General features: G+C 45.0%; 1 protein-coding gene across 1 annotated transcript in view; it reads right to left on the bottom strand.

Moving 5' to 3' along the window:
* Positions 1–829: 829 nt before the first annotated feature.
* The window catches only part of LOC144727577 (sorting nexin-16-like), a 38,291-nt gene continuing 16,419 nt past the window's right edge, over positions 830–22,701 (bottom strand). Inside the window, exons 3-7 of the mRNA XM_078606472.1 lie at positions 19,776–19,862; positions 15,852–16,000; positions 12,912–12,981; positions 7,630–7,787; positions 830–4,606 (exon numbers count right to left, since the gene is read on the bottom strand). Coding sequence (XP_078462598.1) covers positions 4,570–4,606; positions 7,630–7,787; positions 12,912–12,981; positions 15,852–16,000; positions 19,776–19,862 — 501 coding nt within the window. The 3' untranslated portion in view covers positions 830–4,569. The remainder of the gene's footprint in view (positions 4,607–7,629; positions 7,788–12,911; positions 12,982–15,851; positions 16,001–19,775; positions 19,863–22,701) is intronic.

The raw sequence follows: 22,701 nt of genomic DNA on the forward strand, positions 1-22,701 counted from the left end.
CATGCCTAATTAAATGGATTGATAAATCGCTAACAAAGGGGCGTGAATTATAAACCGTGTCTCGGTTTACTAATTTGTTATGCCTCTTGCATTAATAGGTAATGATTATTTGGAGTACCTGCCTTCTAAACCATCTTGAAAATATTCCTTTGAAATGCTATACACACTGAAATTGTACCAGATATTGCACAAGTCCTCGTAATGGGCGACACAAAGGTACACTTCTTCCAATTTAAAGACTGGAAGTTTAAATCCAAGCTGGATATCGACCTGTCAACATTAAAATGTAATCCCATATTGTGGGGAAGGCAAGAGTGGTCGACTTCAACGTCCACCACTGGCTCAAGGCTGTAAAGAAGGGGAGTCCAGTAATACCCCGATTTACATCTACCCCTTTTACGTAATTTCTCAAATACGTCACTTTATTAATACTGCTACCTGATTTGCGTCGCGTAAACCCACATGTCGCCGACAGCATTGTCCGTCCTTTCTCGTATCCGTCGCCTCTCAGCCTTCGACTCAACCTACCCTGTAAATTACTTTGACGTAGTTTGGATAATCGTCGCACCTTTCACGAACGCATCCCCGACAAAAACCGAGATATTACTGGACCACCTATACTCAATTGAGTGGGGAATCAATCGGACTTTTTCACCTTCACTAAGATGTTTTACCAAGCGTGCTTTCCATAAAAAAAACATTCAATTATGCAACCGTACACCAATTTAAGTTAAACAAATACCACTCAAAACACTTCACTGCAAGATTGTACGTTAGCAGCATGTCTGAAACAAGCAGCTTCCCAGATATTTGTTGCATCAACATTCCGTTCACATGGTTAGCTTTTATTAATAAGTTGTCATGCAAGTACATGTGTCCATTCGCACTTGGTGCATGCGGTTACGTTTGTACAGCAAAGTGCATTAAGGCCGCAGCGAGTGGTTTTCACAGAACGCACAAGTTAACACGTGGCAGCTGTACTTCACTGAAAATTGTGCTCAAATGAAAAAGTGCAAGCCATTACAAGAATTGCCAATTTTCACATTATTGTCCAAACAGTGATTTAAAAGTGCCAAGAACCCAGAGAAAAACAAAAACACAAAATAACTGCTTATTTTAAGCGTTACAGCAATGCTCAGGATTACGATAACTGGTGCTTTGGCTGCTGGAAGCATTCTTTATTGTACTTGTGTGATATGCTTCAAGGGGCCTTAATACAACGCCACTTTCTTGTCACACTTGGGGAAAGGAGACTGCGGACCACGGCAGCGTGTTGGCATTACGAGCCCAGTATTTTTTGTTTTTGATTACTGCAAGCTTTGCCCAAGGGGCCATCGCTAAAACTCAAGAGCACACGAACATGTTGTTCATGCGTCACAGCGATACCTCAAGACTGGAGAGCAATCGTGTTTCCTTGTCCACGAGACTCAACGACCGAAACAAAGTCCGCGTTTTATCCCCGAATTGAGTTAAATATACGATTAGAATATGTATCACAGAAGCGTGTAAACTTAATAAATGATACCAGTCCGCCACTATTAATGTACTTCATTTGTGAGCCATGCCATTGCACAAGTACCCATTTTATTGTTTCAGCATTATATATGTGCAGCTGTAATGGCTGGGACTGTCACTGTATACGTGATGAATATTTAATGTTAATATTCTATGCGTGCAAACTCTACGATGCCAAACATCATATTTGCATGTTGCGTGTGTTATGTTTTCGCTGATGCGCCTTTATAGTTGGCAGATAATGTGGCAATGGCAAAAAGAGAGGATCAGTAGAACAGACCAGGGCTTCGCACATGATACTCACCACGGAGAATAAATACAGTGCTCATTTTCCCAGGAGTGTGTCTGATCCTTCTGCATGAGTAGCCAGCATGAGCAGCCAGTAAGCACCACTTGAACCCAAGGACAGAATACACCCACGAGTATACAGCCACGAAGATGGAGGTAAAGATCACGTGCGGGAGTGAGATGCGTTTCGTTGAATCTCACGGTACGGAGAGGCCTTCATTCAGCAGTGGATAGATCATGGCTGAGAATGACCACGTGAACCAGACACTTAATTATTCATGAGCAAGGCTCCTTGAGCAAATGAGACAACGCAGCATGCAGCATTCGATATTAAAGTATAACTATCGAGTATCAGATGCATTCGTATTATGGTACGATGGGAATGCCCCCAATACTGGATAAGTGCCAAAGTTGAAAAAGTTAACGTTTGTTTCTAGAAGTCAGCTTCAATTTAAAACACAATAGTCATTCAGGGAAGCTAACAAATGCCTTTTCCACTCTGTGCTCTTATATTATGTTTTTCAATACCAGCATATGTACCGATACCTAGTGACATTTAAATGAACCCTTTGTGTCAGCTTTGCATCAATTACATTTTCATAATGTTGATACAAAAACATGACATATATGCTACATGCCGATATCCAAATCGCCCGGAATGATCTAGTTAAATCTCGGAAGCTCAGCAGGTTGAACCTGGAGAGCGCTGGGTTGGGCGAGCACCGTGTATGACAATGCAGCAGGCAATACCTAACCTTCGATTTAAAGCTTTCGTGACTGCAGGGATTCATCTTCTTGGTTCTTTCGGTGACTTTACCGAAAGAACCAAGAAGATGAATACCTAACCTGTGCAGCGGTGTTGTGGACAGCAGAGGGCAATGCAGCAAACTCCATCACACTGCATTTCTATGCGCCCATGTATACTAACCTGCATTGATGGAACATGGTGAATTACTCTCTATTAACCCCCATGACTTGTAACGCTGTGAAGAGGCCCTCTCTCAGCACCTCCAAAGGGCTGAATGACAAAGGGCTGTACATGTACATAATGTGTGCATACCCAATGAATCCTTGGGGGTTTCATGGCCTTTGATGGTGAATGCAACGTAGACCTCTATTGAATGTAATGTGAATGCATTAATCTCTGAAAGCACCAAGAGAAAAAGGCGAAGAACACAAACAGCCACAGCAAACAGATAACCTTCATTGCACTCTACTCAGGAGATGTTTCTGCGATGCCTTCAGGGTTAGACTTCATCTGAAATAGTTTGTTTTTCTTAACACTGGTGAGGAAAGTCTTTTTGAAGAGTAGTTCTTAGAAATAGAATGGATTTGGACAATTCAAGACTGGTGTCATAATTAATTATTAGCGTGCAATGGCAACGCTGGCATAACCAACAATATATTTTATTTACACAACACTTGCAGATGAGTAATGTTGACGGAATAATAACTGGCGAGCAATAGCCGTTGACTTTAATGCCCAACTGGGACACAACTGCTCCCAAGCTTTGTGAAGAACACTGCGGGAAAATGATAAAGGCGAAGGAAAATGAAAGATTAATGGCACACTTGTTTTGTTCGCTTGCACATTAAATGTCCAATGTTGTCCACTTTTCTCGTTAAAGTGACTTTAATTTGGCTCTCGAAGCCAGAGGCATTTCTGTTAAATTCGGAGTAAGCTTAAATAAAAAAAACCGATTGCAATAAAATTCACAAAAGGCACATTGCTGCTCTCAGCTCTGAGATGTGTTGCAAAAAAAAGTTATATTTTTTTATCACCATTCTCTAAGTTCCATGTCATTTTATACGTATTAATGCTATTACACACACAACCGTTTTACATATCTAAACTACATTGTGCTCAAGTTATTTTTCTTCAACGCTAAATAATTAAAGACTACTGATTGTATGATATTACTTTCTTCAGGGTCCAGTGCACAACGCTAATTATGGCTGCTCCTAGTTTAACAATTGCTGTGAAAATTCCTCGTGCTTATTATTTAGCTTGTCAATAATAATAATAGCACCAGCACCCTGAGATGGCTGCAGTGAGATCACGTTGAACATGTGTGTTAAGACTACTGGCCTTGCTTTCACTCACCATTCCATATAAGTGTCGCATCGAAGCTATTTATTTCTTTAGCTTCACTGTCTCGCTGTCATTGCTGGAAATATGTTAATGTTTCATTTCTGTGTTAAGTGGATGATGGCAAGCCAAGGCAGAAATAAATGGACGATCCCCTTCGCTCGCATGCGCAGGCGTAAACACATCATTCTTGCGTTGAGAAAAGTGGGTTTGGGTAGGACACATCGCTAGAATAATTACGGAGTGGCAGCCAAAGCCTGAGAGGATGTACGCCGAGGTTACGGAGCGATGAAATTAGCTCGCGTGGAGGTGCTCCGTGGATTATTGCATCGCCAAGGATCGTGAGGGATGGCGGCCGCTTGGGGAGGCCTTCATCCAGCAGTGGATTGTTCATGACAATTACGCTTACAAACTTACGCCATATATGAACCTTTGACATTTTAAAACTCATCAGGGGAAATCGATAGCAAAAAAAAAAACTCATTTTTTTGCAATCCCATTTCCATGTTGTTGTTGTCGATGACAGGTGACATGCTGCTTTGGGAGGAGCTTGTGGGTTCTTAAGCACCGGGAGATCTTGGTGTCCCCCCCCCAAGGCTGCCGTAGGGAGTACGAGGGGGTGTGGGGTGTGATGGGGGAAGGGATGGCGTCGTCTGCTAAACATGTCCCTCCGGTTCTCATGTATCTCTGCTCCCGTCACCATCCTCCTCCCCCCTGCAGTGACACACACGGAAGAGACCAAACATCGCTGTTGCACCTCACCTGTTGCACCTCACCTGTTGCACCTCACCTGTTGCACCTCACCTGTTGCACCTCACCTGTTGCACCTCACCTGTTGCACCTCACCTGTTGCACCTCACCTGTTGCACCTCACTTGTCCATCAATAACAAGTCACTCGTTCGTCCCTCAAGCACGCACGACTTTCATCATTTACTTATATCTTCTTGGTTCTTTCGGTAAAGTCACGTAGAAGGGAAATAATAAAATAATAAAATAATAAAGCATAATAAAATAATAACATAATATACTTTAATATTATGATTTTTATTATTTTATTATTTCCCTTCTACGTGACTTTACCGAAAGAACCAAGAAGATGAATCCCTGCAGTCCCGAAAGCTTTAAATCGAAATGTACTAACGTTGTCAATAATAATTAATAATAGCTGTGCACATTGACAAAATATATATCAAGGGTACCCTTATGAGTGAAATAGTTTTCTCAGTTTAATGAGCCTGCCTACAGCAATGCATGGTGGCAATGTTCCCCACATAATAATAAACGGAATTCATTCGCAACATTCTCTGTCAAATCGAATTGCCTCTGGCCGAATAACGTAACACAATTACGTATGACAAGATCGCGGCCAAAACAAGATCATGTAATAGCACGCCTTTGTCATTTATTAATATTTGTTGCCTTCCACCCCATCCTGCCAGCAAAATTAACTATTTGTTCATAACATTGTTGTATATTTTCCCCGGTATGATCTGTGTACACTCCCAAACACACCGTTTGGTCGCGCAAAAAACGACTTCACCTTCAGCGCCGATGCCTGCGGAGCAGTTCGCGAGCGCTAATTCAAGCAGCCGAGTGATTTATGGCTTGGACCCGACACGAAGAAGCCCCTTGCGGGGTTCTTGCGGAGTTTTTTTTTTTAACGCCATTCTCTTTAGATTTTTTCGCGTTCACTTCGGTGGAATGACTTTCGACACACAACGGTGAATGGAGCAGATAGGGCGGTCCATCTCTTTAATTATGCGCAGAACCACTTCGTCATTTAATTTGTCCGAACCACACGGCAAATCGATTGCCTTACCATTGTAATATTTACTATGGCGCCAGACCTAAGAGGAAAGCGCGCGGTGAAATCAGGCTCTTGCCGTAAAGCAATGTTGTAATCATTGCAAAAATAGTCAATATCGGAAAATATGTACACGTAGTGCACAGTGTATAAATATTTTAATAAACTACTGCTGCTCTCAGGTCTACATGGGTCTGTGAAATATAGTTTGTGAAAATCGCTCACGAGGGGAAAAATCAACATTACGGTTTGTGTGCCTTTGTCGTGACATCTTGGCAAGGCATGTAAACTGGAATACGCACGGACTGACACACTGTCACAGAGTTTATTATTCTTCTGTTGTAATAAAAATGTTTTGGTAATTCTATGCGTAGGCAGGGGTTTGTGAACACCGTAGAACTTGCAGCGGTATGCTGTAACAGACAGTATGCGGTGAATTTTTATACGAGCAGCATAAAAAATATATTTTTTATTCCACAATTTTATCCAGATCGTGCTTTCGAATTCATGTCAAGAGACGGAATATCCATTTAGATGTCTCAGAGCCGTGCAAAATCCCTTTATGTGACCTCCGCTGCACACACAAAAGGGCAGCACTATCCCATCCATGTCCAATTATGTATTTTTTTAAATTCCCAAATTTGAAATGTAGCCAAATTAAGTGCAGAACCATTGTTGTGGAATTATTTGAGATCATTTATGTCTGAATTAACATTTTTATTTCCATTGGCTAAAAATTGTCATGTTTAATGCATTACACTGTATATTAAAAGTTCAGCAAAAAGTAACAGAATAATGAATTCAACCCAAAAAACACATCGTTATTAACTTGTACATACACATCGAGGCTAGGGTGTCCTGGGTTGTCTGCCGCAAGCGTCAAGCTCCATTAATGAAAAAAACTTTAATCAAAAGTTTCGGTCAGGTACACTCCAAAATGTGATGTCACTCTAGTGACGAATGATTAGCAAATAAGTTCGGGACACTCCATTGATGTCACCAGAGCATTCCTGATCATACTGGTAGAGTCATGTCAAATCAGTGCCATTTTAAACTCGCCAAACCATGTCGATGATTATTCGGATGGCTTCTATAATTCCACGTTGAGAAGTACACACCCCAAGGGCGCTGTACAAATCCACGGAAGAGATATGGTAAACACGCCCATCTCTTGCCGTCTTTTGAAAGACTCTCGCACGGATACGAGAATGTCGGTGGGTCGGCTGTTCCACGCCGTGGGACTGGTGGCACTGAGTGCACGTTCGCCGCCCGCCTCTGATGACGCTGATCGCGGCATTGGGGTAGTTACAAAATTTGAAGAAAAAAAACGTGGGTGGAATTTTCCTGTTGTGCAAAAACTGTGGCTTATATGTACAAAATGTATATATCTAACAAGCACAAGGGACTGCGCATTGGCAGTGCTGTGCAAGCAGGAATAAAAAAAAAACCCCACCACATTCACCATCACTGCATTTTAACAGGAAATATAAATAATATGCTGACATTTTCAGGTAATGACCGTTCTTCAGAGAACAGAGGCAGGACAGAGATTGACCGACTTTACACCGTTGAGCTCTGATAAAGAAAAATGGGAAACGTTAAGAAAAGTGACGAATGAACGGTTTCAAATGCACTTCTCCGTGCTTCTTTGTGTTCTGTTCGGCTTTTGTTAAATTTCCCTTGTGAAATGTCCACGTTTCTGAACCACGCATCATAAAATGGGGAAAAAAAATGCAAAGATTGAAAATGTCCTCCAACTGCTTGCCGTCAATCTGCCACTATTCTGCCCCTGCGTAGGCTTCCGCGGTTGCGCCGTATCGCTCCACGCGCGTGACCCGAACACAGCGGGTTTTTTTTCTTTGCGTGTGCGCGTACGGGGTGGTGGTGGTGGTGGTTGTACCGGCGTCGTGCGACGCCGTACGGTATATTTACCGCCGTGTGTCCTCCAGGACGCGGACGCGAGCCTGCGCCGCCTCCAGCGCCGTCTGCAGCTCCTCGCACTCCTGGCGCCACGACGCCAGCTCCCGCTCGCGCTCCAGCAGCGATCGCTGGAGCCGCGCGTTGGCCTCCTCCAGGCTCTCGCAGAACGCCTGCACGCACACGGGCACGCACGCACGCGGGCACGCACGCACACGGGCACCCACGTGGGCACGCACGTGGGCACAGACCGAGGGGGGCAGGGGGGGCGCAGTGGTGGTGCCGTGAGATGATATCCTGATAAATCCGATGAGATGCATTTCCTGATCAATCCGTGTATATCTGCGCCCGCGCGTATGTGGGCGCGTGCGGTGCCATCGACTGCCGTTCACTTTCATCGAGGTTAATCTTAGTGACACCCCCATTTCACATGCACATTGATTTCACTCGAGTATTATATTGTGAGCCGTTATAATACGGACTAATGCTAACCGGAAGCTTGTAGTTGAGTAATTGCGAGGGGGTGAATGTCTTGCCTTTTGAAACAGTGATGGATCACCCCGCCCCACTTTTTGACTCCCAAAAAAATCCATGAGAGGTTTTTTTTTGGGTTAGATCACGTAAATAAATAAATAAATGTGTTGTTAAAACCCACCACCACCTGACACCTAAACAGAACGTGCCAATGTGTCACTCGTACAGCACATCGGTGATTTGGAGAGCCAAGCCACAACATTTACAATCTAAGTACGACATTTTGCCAGTAACTACAACGAGCTTCATCAGGCGACAGCCAGATTTGTGGAGAAGTCCACCTGTTTCGTAGCTTATATAGAGGCGTAGATGTGGTGACCACCCTTCTTAATGAGCCAACGTACATGATGCATGCGCATTATGCGAGCCCTTTGATCCTGTCCTTTAACGACACATTTATATATTTACGCAATCTAACCCAACAAAAACTCTATTATGGATATTGGTCGCGAAAGCCTACGTGTTAAACCAATCAAAAAAAAAAGTTTTTTAAATTAAATATAGGGACCTATTTAAAAAGCTTGAAATTTCAGGATTGCTCCATCCCCCCCATCCTTGGAAGTTTCCAGATCCACCTCTTTATGGATTTGTCTAGTTTCCACCACTGTCTGAAATACCCAGGAAACTACTTTCACTTTTAAACTGTGAGTGTCAGCGCAATATTATCCAATGGCTGTCACTTTTATAGATCTCGATGGAAGTGTATAATAAGTGCCGGATTAGACACAAGATAAGTAAGCTACAGCTTAGGGCATTACCTTATGAGTGGCCTCTAAATACGAAGAAAAAAATCTAACGGAGTTTCAAGTTTTACAAAATCGATTGAAAAATAAAGGAGAGAAAAATAACTGTATAAAATGGTTCATTTTCATTCTGACATTACAACAATATACAGGCATTCCTATATTTACAAACCGTGAACTTGACATAGCTTAAGAGCCCCAGCATATCATCCTCCGTCCCTGTGTATAATAAATGTACAACTGTCATTATTTACAGCCCTTTGTCGATCCGCTGCTAGATGAGGGCCTCTCCAGCCGTGTCAGTCATGGGGGGGTTTGTTTGACCCTGCCTCAACATGCTGGTCAGGGCGAAGGTGAGCACTGCACTGCCACCAGCAAAGGGCCTTCAGCACCAGGCCATCGGCGTAGCAATGGGTAAGGGGGGGGGGCAGCACATGCCGAACCTAATCAGAAAACAGTTGTGATCTTCTGTTGGAATTTTGACTTCAAGATCATGAACTTCGAATATTAGTTTGTTTCCCGTATTTTATTTACATATTTACATAACTCTGGTGTGTATTTCAAAGCACTGCTATCCAATCGCGTCGAGTATCTGGCAGAGTATTCTGAGTATTGGTGAAATGCTGCATTGAACATTTCAAGAATAAAATGCCAGCCTTAGTACGTTTTGCGTGTGTTAAACCTTGATGTTGTTTCATGTCAGTGTACATGGTTTTGACTGCCTTGAACTATTTACTCAAGACAATCAAATTTGGATCCAGGTGGTTTAATGTAGTGTTGTAAAGTCGAATGCAGTGTTGTAATACAGCACTGAGGCATTGCTCATCTCCTGTTTACAGCCCTGTGCCAATGGTGCAAATTCCACATTCACGTGGCAAGGGTGGGTCCATCCATAGGACAACTACTAACACTACGGACTAACGCTAACTGGTACCGATTTTATTGACTACACAGGGACCATGGGCAGAGTCAACCCTCATCGAGGATTTGAACTCACATCCTTCCCCATGTTTAGCCACTCACTCCACTGCCCAGATACTTGGCCGGATAAATATAGTAAAGTGGAAATAAGCCAAGATACACCAATGTTTACAGACAATAGTGGATGCTGTAAAACTACTCACAAATCTCACCTTTCCTCCCTTCCTCCGCATGTTGTCTAAAACAAAGTTTACAAAAAGCCCCAAATAACATATGTATACAAAATAAACCTTTTAGATATGTAAATAACAAAAAACTGAAAACTAAGGGCCGATGTTGGCAATGGTGCAGTAACTACAAACACCCCGCGTATTTTTCATTAACACTGACTTATGGCAGAAATACACATATAAATATAAAATAAGCTAAGGCTTCAGGCAATGGAATAACACTGGCATGAAAGGGATTATGTTAATACCAAATCCGTTTCACAGGGGGAAGGCATACTTAAGAGTTTACAGTTATAGCCCTCCTTCAGAGTGGAAGGCAGCGAGGCCTTTAGTTGTGGGTCTCAATTCACACCTGAAAATGTTGAAGTGTACAAATTAACGGCATTGATGCGAGACATGCAGTGCTGCTGCCCATAGCGGTCGCTTATTTTATAAATATATGTTATAATAAATACGATTATTAATCATGATAATTTACGGCGCTCTTGTCAATACACCGCTGGAGGCTTCCCCAAACTGATGTTGGTCACGGGAGGTTGTTTATCCATACTTCTCCGTGAGAGTTGGTGAAGGAGGGGGCCTAGGACCTATTTCAGACGTCAATCACCTCTCATGTTAGCCATTATAGAAATAAAGCTTACGTCACGGGGGTTCGTAGTGTTGTGTGCCAACCACTGCACCACTCCTCCACGAATGTTTAAACAATTTGCGTTTTAGGTCAGCGTTGACGACGTGCAGAATTATTTATACAATGATTGCGCGTATTTTTACGTCTCCAAAACAAATCAGAAAACAATGGAGCCATTCAGCATTGCTTGGTACAAATGTATCTCTCTATTCTTGGGACCTTTGCTAAGTTGCTTCAGTTTTGGCTGTTGGGAGACTTTGGCTTCCTTGTAAGAATCCGAACCATGGTCCAGTGTGACTTGCAGCGACCCACAGTTTGTTTTACTACAATGGTTGTGAAGACATTTATTGTAGCTTTCTTAAACTTATCGTCATGATAATTATCAGAAGTGGTAGTAGTCGGTTAATAGAGCGAACAAAACTACAAACGTGATAGAACAAACCAAAATACACGTTAGATGGCAAAAACAAGACAAAAAAAAGAAAATCGATGATTAAATTGAACCGTGACCCTTAATCATGACAATTCACCAAGTTGCTAGTGGGGTGTAAGCTACCATACAGCCACCAATCACTGAATGCATGAAGACCTCCCTTCTGTGTCTCTACTAACAAATAATAAATGGGCTTCTTGTTTTATCCATCACCGTACTGACTTTCCAGGCCAATAATTGCCAGCAGCCTTGGTTGAACTAAACAAACTCTGTACAGGTTTTAACCTTCCGGGTCTGTTCCACAATGACGTATGAGTTTGGCTACGTGATTTATAGGCCGGGGATTGTTGGGTGTGATGTTATTATTGCGATGTGGCTGCATTCATGGGGAGGGCAGTGTGGTTTATCGTGTAATTAATAAATTATCAAGTTTTCTGATACCATATACCCTGGCCTGCCAGGGTATATGGCACCTCGACGCTCACGGGAAGGGAGTTTCGCAACCTGTGTGTGATGCAACAGCTCTCGCCTCCACAGTGCTGGATTTACAGGCCAGGTGCATAGCCACCGCCGCCCGGCTGATCGGGAGGTTCCGCTTGATGTAAACCTTCCATGTGTATATAATGCGCGATGAAGGAGAAAGGAACACGTATAAACGATATGCGATTGAATAGAGAAGTATCTGCCTGAGGTATAAAATAAAAGGGAAAAAAACAATTTTTCTAATCCCGTAAGGTGACTTACAAAAAAATATCTAAAAAAGACGTTAAAATTACTTTTACAAAAAAATTGAGGTGATGAATGCAGACTCATGGCAAGTTCAAATGTGAATACAAATATGTTTTGCTCCTCAGGCGATGTAATACAAAATCTAGGTATTTACTGAGTGAATCATGTGCCTTTTAAACCAGTATATTTCACACGGTTGCACCCTCTCATAAGCCGCCCTCCTTGTTTAACAGTGACCAACGGTGTTATTAATGGAGGTGTGTGTGTGTCAATTATTCTGCAAGCAATGAGGCCACGTGACTACCCCAATATTTCCGGCAATTTGCGTGTTCTGAGGCCTCGAGTCGGGCTACTTGCAAATGGTCAAAAGAAAAGTCACGCGCTGAACAAAATTGGAAATTTCTCTTCGACTGACGACGAGCGGCACTACAAGGATTTCTCCACCAGGTGGTACCACCAATCTGTTCTCTGCGCAAGATCCACGATCGTTTGCAACGAATTTAAAAATCTTGGTGTTTTTTTTTCTTTTTACACGTGCAATTCATCCGAGTATAATGGCTTTTTGCCACCGATGGCCTCTTTCCCCTCCGTTCTGATTGCATCTTTTCAGAGCTGTCCAACCTCTAACGCCACCGCACATTTTCAGTTGAAGTGCCACTCCGTGTGACGGAGATTGGCCAAGGCCGGCCCTTGGGGGGGGGGCAAGTGTGGACAATTGGGGCGCATTGGTTTAAAATGTGCATTCCGCACTGAAATGATCAATTATTTAGCTGCAATGGTAGCCGCTGGAATTTGCACACACGTTAAAAAAGTGCTTGTACACACACACGCGCACATGCGGACACACCCACACACGCAATTTGCTCTCTGGTTTGACCATCTAAATAGGTACTGTTTTGTGGGCATCTATTGCAACTAAAACACAAAAACACACACCTCTGCAACTTTTCTAGTGGACCCTTAAAATTGAAATCTCACAAAAGCACAGTGTGTTTTATTGACTTCATGTCCTTCCCGCCCTCGCCCCCGACCCCGTCCAATGTTGAGGACGGAAGCAAATTTGACCTCTGCGACCTCACCCTGCTCTCCTCCAAGCTGTCGAAGGGTCCGGGAGGCTCATCGAGGCACAGGAACTCTCGTACTGCAGCGCTGCGCCCGCACAGGGAAACAAGAACGGCGCTGGAAATACTGGGAACCGTTAAAAAGCCGGCGGATCTTCAGACACCGACCACCAACCCCCCCCCCCCCCGGGGGGAACTGAGGATTTAGAAGCCACCGCATTGGTGCACAGCTGGCTCGTTATTTTATTTATACATTTAGGCATTTTTGTTACATGTTGTTAATAATGTATGCGCTGGTTTGAAGAGGCGATTGGTTAATTATTTTTCTGCACATGCTGTGCACATCAAGTGTGACACAGACAAAGATGCCCACCCTAAACTTTTGACCCAACGCGCTGATGAAAGCACCCTGTGCCTTAAATGGGCGACCCATTTAAGTGCAAATGGCTCGCACACAATGGCAAATGTGACCTGGCACGGCGATAAAAATGTTCCCGCTGAAATATTTATCACGGGGTGTGTTCAAAACACGTCACACTGTGCATAAACAGCACGCACCAAAGTAAATTCGAGCCGTCTCATTTACAAAGATTCGTTTCATCACCCGTCTTAACAAGTCTGTTTTGTGTTTATTTTGTTTTTAGCTCTACCCATTATTTTTTATTGCCAACATTTACTTATAATTAACTGCAGCACGATCAATTGCTGTGCCTTTGCAACCGGCTGCAGATTACGAAGTCTGTGCTGCACATCACGGATTAAACATCGCTGAGCACGTACGCACGCACGGACGGACGCACGCACACACACACACGCACGCACACTCTGACCTGGGTCCCATGGCCATAGGAAGTGCGCTCAATTCCACCGAGATGCAGAGTCTGACTCGGTGTCAGCGGTGTCAAGGCACATCATTTTTCCCGACAGCTTGCTTATAAAACCCAATGTGCCCAGTACGACCGACTAACAGGACCTCGCCGTGTCTCGGGCGCAATCGCAACGCTCGCAAACACGCTCTCCCAACGGGAAAGGAAACTGTCGCTGCTCTGTGTGTGTGTGCGCGTGTGTGCGCGTGTCGGTGCCAGGTGCACAGCCTCCGCGGGTATCTGGACAACCCCGGCATGTTTAGATATGGCTAAGGGACAACCCGCAAGATGTAAAGAACAAAGATTCTCGTATTCTCGTGTTATTCCGGCATTGCCTAAGTCACACTAGATCAGTGTTCTTCACTGCAGGGCCCACGGGACACTGACGGCTGCTGATGTGCCGCTCCCCGGCGATAAACAAATGGTGAAAACACCCCCAGCATCATCATCATCGTGCTGCTGTCAAACCCCAATGGATTCAAATGTGTGGCGGCCCTCATACACACTGATGATGTCTTATCAGCGAAAGTCCACCCCCTCCCCCCCTCTCTGAAAATTAGTGAAGAACACTGCTCTAGCTAACACAATATCTCCTGGACATCTGCGAAAAAATGCTTCATAGCTCATCGGATTCCTCCAATCTAAATAAATATTCTGATTATGTATAGCTTTTCGGGAGATCTGTTAACCCTCGGGCATTGTTGCATTCCGCTGTCCGGCGTGCACGCTTGCCTATACCCAGCACTGGCACTGGAGCCACGAGTGACCCCCCCCCCCTCCTCCGCCCCCCTGAGTGAAGAACCCTGGGCTAAACCATTGGAACCTCATTTGCCAGTAAAAAAATATGACAATTGTTTTTTTACCCTTCTATCTGGCAACAAAACTGACACCTTTTTTTTACAAGGAGTCATGTTTGCATAGACCACAATACCTGCAGTCATAATGCAAACAAAAAACATAACTCTGATAATGTATGGGCTAAACCGTGGTTCGGATTCCCGAGCCCTTCAAAACAAGGCGGCCGATCATGCTGACGACGGAACCTTTTCATCACTCGGTAGCGCGCTCGCACGGCAGGCCCAGGACTGAGTCGCTAGCCAGTAGTTGTGTGGATTTTACATAAATTGTGGTGCAGCTGAACTCCTCTTGTCTGTGACGAAGTCGGGGGGGGGGGGAGGGGGCAAACTTTGCAGATCCTCTCTGCAATGTAACCAGTGACCACCGTGAGCCATTAGAAAGTGGAACATCCCCAACTTCCCACGTGTCCTGCACCTCCGCATTGAGATCTGTCGGCTAAAGCGAGCTCATTCACCTCCCATCGAGGTCTGTTCGCTCAAGTGATGGCATTCAATCCCACAGAGATTTGTAGACTAAAGTGACATCCGTTGACTGTCACCAGAGATATGTCAGCTAAAAGCAACCTCATTCACTGGCAAAGAGATCGGTTAGCGAGCGTGACCTCCATTCGCTCCCGCAGAGGTCTGCTCGCTAAAGTGATGGCATTCAATCGCACAGAGATCTGTAGGCTAAAGTGACATCCATTCACTCTAATGTTATCTCATGTGACCTCATTCACTACCATACAGAACTGTTAGCTACAGTGCTCAACCCGAGCTACCAATGATTTGATACTTGCATTGCCTTTGTCTTCCTTTTGGCGCCGTTCTCTGGCCTAACACTGGTGGTGAGACAAGGCCATGAAGGAGGCCGTCTCCGGTGTAGCCCAATCAGTTTCAATGACAACGCGTGCATCATCAAAGTACGTGTGTTTGCATGTCTTACCACAAGCGTGATTTGGTTAATGCAGACTACTGGTGCTTGAACATCTTGACGCCTCCCGCGTTATTGACGGAAGGGGCAAAGCCTTTTTTCTTACTACTCTATGAGAGTGAATGAAATCTCCTAAGATAACCTGTTCTTCTTACGCCTATTATCGTACGGTGCGAAAGAAGTTCAACACACATACATAGTGACCCGCCAGAATGAGCAGAATACTGGGGTTCAACTGTGCGCGTCCGCGGTGTGAAGCATAACCTCCGCATCCACGTCGCTCGTGAGCGGGCCGCCCTGCAGGCCGTCCGCCGTCTCTCACCTGCGCGCCGCCTGGCTGTTGAGCACGACGCTGTACAGGTACGCCTGCAGGCCTCGCTGCCGCACCTCCAGGAAGCCGGGGTGGAAGTTGTCGCGGAGCCAGCGTTTGGGCGGCAGCTCCATGCGCAGCTCGGGGAAGCTCTCGCGCAGCTGCCGACACCGGTTGTCGACGTCGTCCGGGTGGTTTTTGGGCCAAAACCGCGAGGAACGGAGGTCAGATCGGAAATTGAAAAGCGGCCGCTCGTCAGCCCACGCGCCACGGCTCGTCGTTTCCGCTCCCCGCCCGCACCCCTCCCCGCAACTCAAATCGTGCTCCGTCGCGCGTCGCAACAAAAATCGGATCGCCACGTTCCCCACAACGATGCACCTGTTAATATTCAGGCCACGCGGTCGCGAGTTAAAGCGCCGCTTGTTAACCGTCCTTGGGTACGCGTGCCGTTCGATTCGGTGAACGAAATGTGATGATGAAGAGGCTGAGAACGGTCATGCATATGCACGGCTTACGTAACGCTTTCCAACTTGGTGTGTTTATCTTAGGGGGGGGTATTTAATTAGCCGTGCAGATGCCGACTGGCAGCCGTCAGGGTATGACGTGCTTCCATACATGTAAACAGTCCTCTGTGCCTTGGGTTGTGTTTCTAAAGTTTGGGAGATCCTTTGATCGATGTGGCCAGTTTTGAAATTGGGTCAGTCACTAATAGCAATTCAAAACTCCAACTTTATGCATATCACCTACATGAGAGTTACAGTGATGCTCTCACCACATTACCAATGGACGGGGGGAAGGGTTGAACAGATAAACAACCTTAGTTTGAAAATGGTTAAGGGTGAAAAATCCAGAGCAGCATACGAAGGCGGTTGCTTGCGTTCTGCTTTAATAAAGCACAAATAAGGCAAAAATTATTAATATAATTGTAGCTTGTCTATGTCCGAATAGGATTCAGAATGCCTTGAATTGGACATTTTCAGATATAATATGAAATTTAAATGTAAATTATAAGGAATCAGTCAGGGTTTTATTACTTTTTATAATTTAATTTTTTTTGAGAATATGGATGGTAAAGGGCACTCAAGGCAAGAGATGGAATGAAATTACGAGCAATATATTTTTAAAATGTGGAGAGGTTAAAAGGCTTATGATGAGTTTTGACTGAAACAATGTTCCTTTTCTAATAGATGCTACATAATTTAATTGCAATGTCCCAGTGCTAATATCACATTACTATTTAATGATGAACCATTTGAGAAATGTTTTCAAACAGCAGAGGGAGTGCGTGCGGGAGTGTGTGTTGTTCTGGAATTTCTACAGAGCGACTTCAACGTTTCGTCAGATTCACAAATTCAGACGTTTGCATAAAATGCCGAAAAACATCGCCTTGGCAATTTACCCGATTGTTGGCGACAGGGGCGATGACACATTTTCGCTAAAAGTCGGACGAACGGGAACATTCACAAACACACAAATTGGGCCGCTTGTCATTTGATGGTGCTGATCAAAGCACCATCACACGAACACTGATAAGCATAAAAATAGACAATAAAAACGATAATTACATGCACGGTTGGCTACGTACAGTGTGAAAGAAGTTATACATACGTAGACACATCATAAATGTGATTTTTGAAAGGTTAAGGTGCAGTGCGGTGACTGATTGCCCACATACCCCTATCTAGTTGGAAGCTACTCCACTGGAGGGACATCTGGAGAACATCTCCAAAAGGGTGTTTTGGCCTACTCTTTTCCGCGCTGGTCAGACCCCTTGAGAGAGGTGGGAATTCTCACAATCTACCCCCACACCAAATACAACCATGTGATCTACAAACGTGAGGTGTACACTGTTATATACTGCTGTGTGTACATGAACAACGATCACTTACGAACACATGGAATTTTCTGACTGATAATAAAACATTTTTTTTTACACAATCCATCTGTTATTGGAGACAATTTTGTCGAGTAATTTTTGAAGCAGCAAAATTTGATCTAATAAGGTTGAAAATTCACGTGAAATATCATATTCGTTGCGCTGTTAAATAATAATCTTTCGCTCTGCTGAATAATGACAATCGCTTGTTAGCTCCGAACGTAATTTCTGAATGGCCAGGGGGATCACATCGGTCATCGGTCGTCCACGTTAGAAGAATTGTAAGCGGCAAATAAATAAGTAAAGCTTCAGCGCAGAAGGCCGACCAAGAAAAAGCGAAACGTGGCACTGCACGTGTGCAGCGGTCGCGTAGCGGTGTGCACATTGCACGTCGATCATCACACCGTACCGATATCGGAAACCAGTCCTTAGCTACTCCTCATTACAAGACTCGCGCTGACCAGCGTAGAGAAGTATGGTCACAAAACCCCCCATGACCGAAAAGACGCAAGGCCTTCATTCAGCAGTGGATTGACAAAAGGGTTGCGCATTCTATTACACGGTCACGTGCATACATGGCTTAGCCCTTTGGATCTATTGCCATGTCAGATGTAAGGAGCGAGATGCATAATGCCCCAGAGATTTGAATGCCGGAGATGACGAAAAATAATCGACAGAGAGATGTTCGCAGGTGAATTGAGTTTGACGGTCACAACCCATGCAGATACGCCTAACAAATGGAAACAGATTTTAAACAATATTGAAAAACACACTCCCCCTTCATGGCCATGATGTAAATACATTTCTCTGACTGGCATTTGGGTTAGGAGATGAGATGCGTTGAAGGGGGGGGGGGGCGACCGATAATGTCGACACGGAAAGTGATTTTTCCAGTTGTGTCCAATTGGCAGCACAGAACCGAGAGCGCACAATGTGCAATTTACATTGGCCAGGATGTTCAATGAGCATTCCTGATATGCTCCACACGATACACCGATTGGTTATTCAGCTATATTGCATACAAAGGCATTATGCATTGCGGAGCAATATGGGTGAAAACCTATATAAGCAAAGCTCCCATTCTACATCTCCACATAAGAATAGCCCACGGGCCTACTTGGATTCCAGACCAGCATTATCAAGCAGTATTTGTTTCAGCAAGAAAACTCTGGAACTGGTTTTACACTTGTGGGTCTCATCAGCAAGCAGGCTTGTTAAACAAATGCTTCTGGGTTATGACGTGTTGTTGGCAAACACACTCCATCTAGAAAGGTCTGTTTTCGCTTAATAGGCCTTACCTCTCAAGAAAGTCCGAGTCTAAACAATGGGGGGCATGAGGAGCTAACTCAGCACTGCCCTGCCCAGCTATTGACTGTTTTAAGTACTATCAGAGAGTGTTTCAAGAACAGAAGATACTCGTCATCTGTAAGCTGTCGGTGCGAATTTGATTAAAAAATAATTGCCTAGAGAATTGGCATGATAATCTGATTACCATGTGCAATTTGTGTCTCTCCAGTTTTGCTGCTAAGTGCCATACACATCGCATAACCAAGGACGGCAACGCCCTTGCACGTGTGCATATGAGAAGGGCATCGAGTGAGCGGCGTGCACGACACCAAACGCTCACAACTCACCTGACTCTCACTGGACACTGGCCACTCGCCTTACGCCATTGACCTGGGACCACTCACCACTCGCTTAACTGTCACTAAACACCGACACTTATCATTCGCCACACACTCGGTGATCATGTACCAATGGCCGGGGAGTGTCAAATCGGCCGTTTACATTTCCAACTTCACATAAGCAACTGCCCAATCGACATATAACATTCCCCACTTCATATAAGTCTCTTAACCCACTGCCCACCCCTCGCACCTGAGCTGACAATAGAATCCAGCCAATCGCTCAGCGCAGGTCACGTGACTTTGAGTGACGCCGGACAACGCCAGGGGCAGTTCCAATTGGTTGCTGACGACGAACATTCACCGGATGGACGGCATCGTTCGAGCGCACGCCGGGTACGGTCGAGGTTCAAAACGAACGGATGAAGCGCCTACCTTGTCGTGCAGTCGGACGAAGTCTGCGTACCTCCGGAAGACGATCCAGCTGTCGTGCGCGTTCCGCTCCACGCGCACCTTGTACACCTGCAAGCCACGTGACAGGACAGGGTTGTCTGCAAATGCCCGGTTACCTGCGGGTTCATCTGGTTTTTCCCTCCAGATTTAAAATGAACATGCGTTCAAGAGCACTTTGCTGCTATGAATTTCCACACGATGATAAGCCAACTTCGTCGGGCTATCATTTGCGGCCACTTCTGAAACAAATAGCTGTGTAGCTCAATGGGCCTTACCCGGTAAAATAAAACAAATATTTTAGTTTCAATGGGTGACCGTGACTTCTGTTGTGCGGCAGTTCCGCGGCTGCGTAACGAGCGCCCTGCCCCCAGCGTCACTCGGGGGGAGAGGGCGGCGTTCAGACCCCCGACTCTGTACGCGCTTTATTCTCTCTCACTTTCGAGTCTCTGAATTAGCGTCTACAGTAAAACCTTGGATTGCGAGCATAATTCGTTCCGGAAACGTTGTTTGTAATCCAAAGCACTCGTGTATATCAGTTGTGATCACGTGACGCTCGGCAGACAAAGCGTCTACACGTACTACTCGTATTGCAAGACCTCGCTCGTTTATCAAATTAATATTTATGAAAAAAAATTGCTCGTCTTGCAAAACACTCGCAGACCAAGTTACTCGCAATCCAAGGTTTTACTGTATTTTTTTGCTATCTTAGTTTTTCCTCCCCTTGGCCTGCGATGTATTTTTATTTCCGTGACGTACAGCGCCTTGAGTAATGAGCAGAAAGGGCGCATTTTTAAAATGTAATTTATTATGATTACGAATCTTACTCTCAGTCGCATTACATTTCCGTGGTGGCCACTCCATCTAACTCGGAGTGACTTATCAAAGTCACTAATCGTTATGCACCCTTTCAGAAAACTGTTAACCCGCCCGGGCTTCGCCACTGCGATGGGATTTCCATCAACTCTGTCGGTGAAGGAAAAGTTACTTTTGTCATTTGAGGCAGTATACGACTCCACCAAATGCTGCGCAAGGCGCAGGCACACACAACCACTCAGCGACTATTACTATTGCATGTGACGCATTGCAAGGGCAAGCAAAGGTACACGCCTGGTTTCATCTGGCCCAAGAGTAAAGTGTGCAGCTGCAGTCAGCATTTACATCACGGCCTGATTGATACAATTCAATATATATTTTTTTATAATGATAATAATAATTATAAAACGAACCACAGCATGCCACGTAGTCTATGCAGTCTATGCAGCATTCCATCGGCAGAGGCATGTGTCGCAAATTCGGTCACAGATTGATTTTAACGGCGACAATTTGGATCTCATCGCAACTGCATTTCAGAGACACCTGCAAGAATGAAGTCTGTTTTCCGACTTGTTTTGATGCCATCGAGATTGCACTTTTCCCATTTTCTCAATCTCACTCGTAGTTTGTGTTCGCCCGGTTATCCAAAGATGGAATGTTTCCGTACGAGCTCCGTACGTTTTGCGCCAATATTTAACCAATCAATTCTCACGCGCACGATTCGATGCGTGTGTCACGAGCATCAGACTCGACTTGAATCAATCATTCAATGTGTCATTACATGTCCATTGACGAGCACATCGTCATCATCATCAGCCATAGTTAATCCTCTGCTGGACGAAAGCCTCCCCAACACGTTACCCATCTCTCATGACCCTGCAATGTAATAATCCACCTAGCACCTGCAGATCCGCTGCTTTCGTTGCTCCATCTCCACAACAGAACTCCGAATCAGAGGCGTTTTATTCTTTGGTTACCACTCCGTCGCTTTTTGTTTTGACCATCGGCCGTCATCCCTTCTAGTTACGCACCCTGCCCAAGCCCACGTTCTTTTTCTCAGCGGTCTGAAGGACGTCATTAACCTGCGTGTCTTCTCAAATCCATACCTTCCACTTTCTGTTTCTCGACATCATTTTACAGGGTGCACATCTCCTTCATACACTCCGTGATTGGTTCCACTTTTTCAAAAAAGTTCTTAATGGTCACGTTGATTGTGAACCACGTTTCTCACAGAGGGCAATACGCGATGATTAAAACCTTTCTTCTCCAGGCACATTTGTAATTTACTTTTCATTATTAAATTCCGCTCTTCAAAATCACTCCAACCTTCTCTCGTCCGCCTCTTTATTTAATCATTTTACTTGTGCTGTGCTTTCAACAGCCATCCTTGGCGCGCGCACACACACACACATTCTCAAGCGATGTGCTACAACGAATTAGAATACAGGCTACGGACTCGCCGCTCATTTCTAATTAATTCCCACCTCATTATCAATTCCGAGCGCCACTGCGCGGCGCGGCGTTCGCACTTAACGCCGTCCTCGACTTGACAACGAAGCCTTTGCCGCAGCATATGCAGCGGATCGCGCCGGGCAGTGGCGGTGATGGAGCGCGCGTGTGCCGGGCGCGCGTGCAAGATCACATGGCCCGGTTGCTTTGCGGTGGGCGGAGAGCCGGAAGATAGTGTCAAGATAAGCAGCGACGGTGGTGGTGGTGGGGGCCGGGGGATGAAGGCAGCAGTTAAGGGAAAAAATGAGGATGAAAAAAAAATTCCATTACCATAAACTGCCCGCTACGCCACCCCGCACTGCTGAATCTTTTAGAGGAAAGACGATGACCCGGATGGCTCGTGACAACAGTTTAATCTACAAAATGTGCTTATTGTGTTTTATATATAAGTACATACTTACGTGAATAAACAAACAAACGAATGAATGAATGAATGCATGCACAATCCTGGGCTGTGAGTGTAGCAAGGAGCTCGGTGATATCGCAGGTACAATGAAAATGTTTAAATAGTAAATAGGCGTCTATGGCTATTATCTAGACGATGTCTTCCATAAACATCCGCGTGCTCCCCCCGAACCCTCCCATC

This window comes from Lampetra planeri, chromosome 26, assembly GCF_965212315.1.
Source record: "Lampetra planeri chromosome 26, kcLamPlan1.2.h2, whole genome shotgun sequence".
Classification (NCBI taxonomy): domain Eukaryota; kingdom Metazoa; phylum Chordata; class Hyperoartia; order Petromyzontiformes; family Petromyzontidae; genus Lampetra; species Lampetra planeri.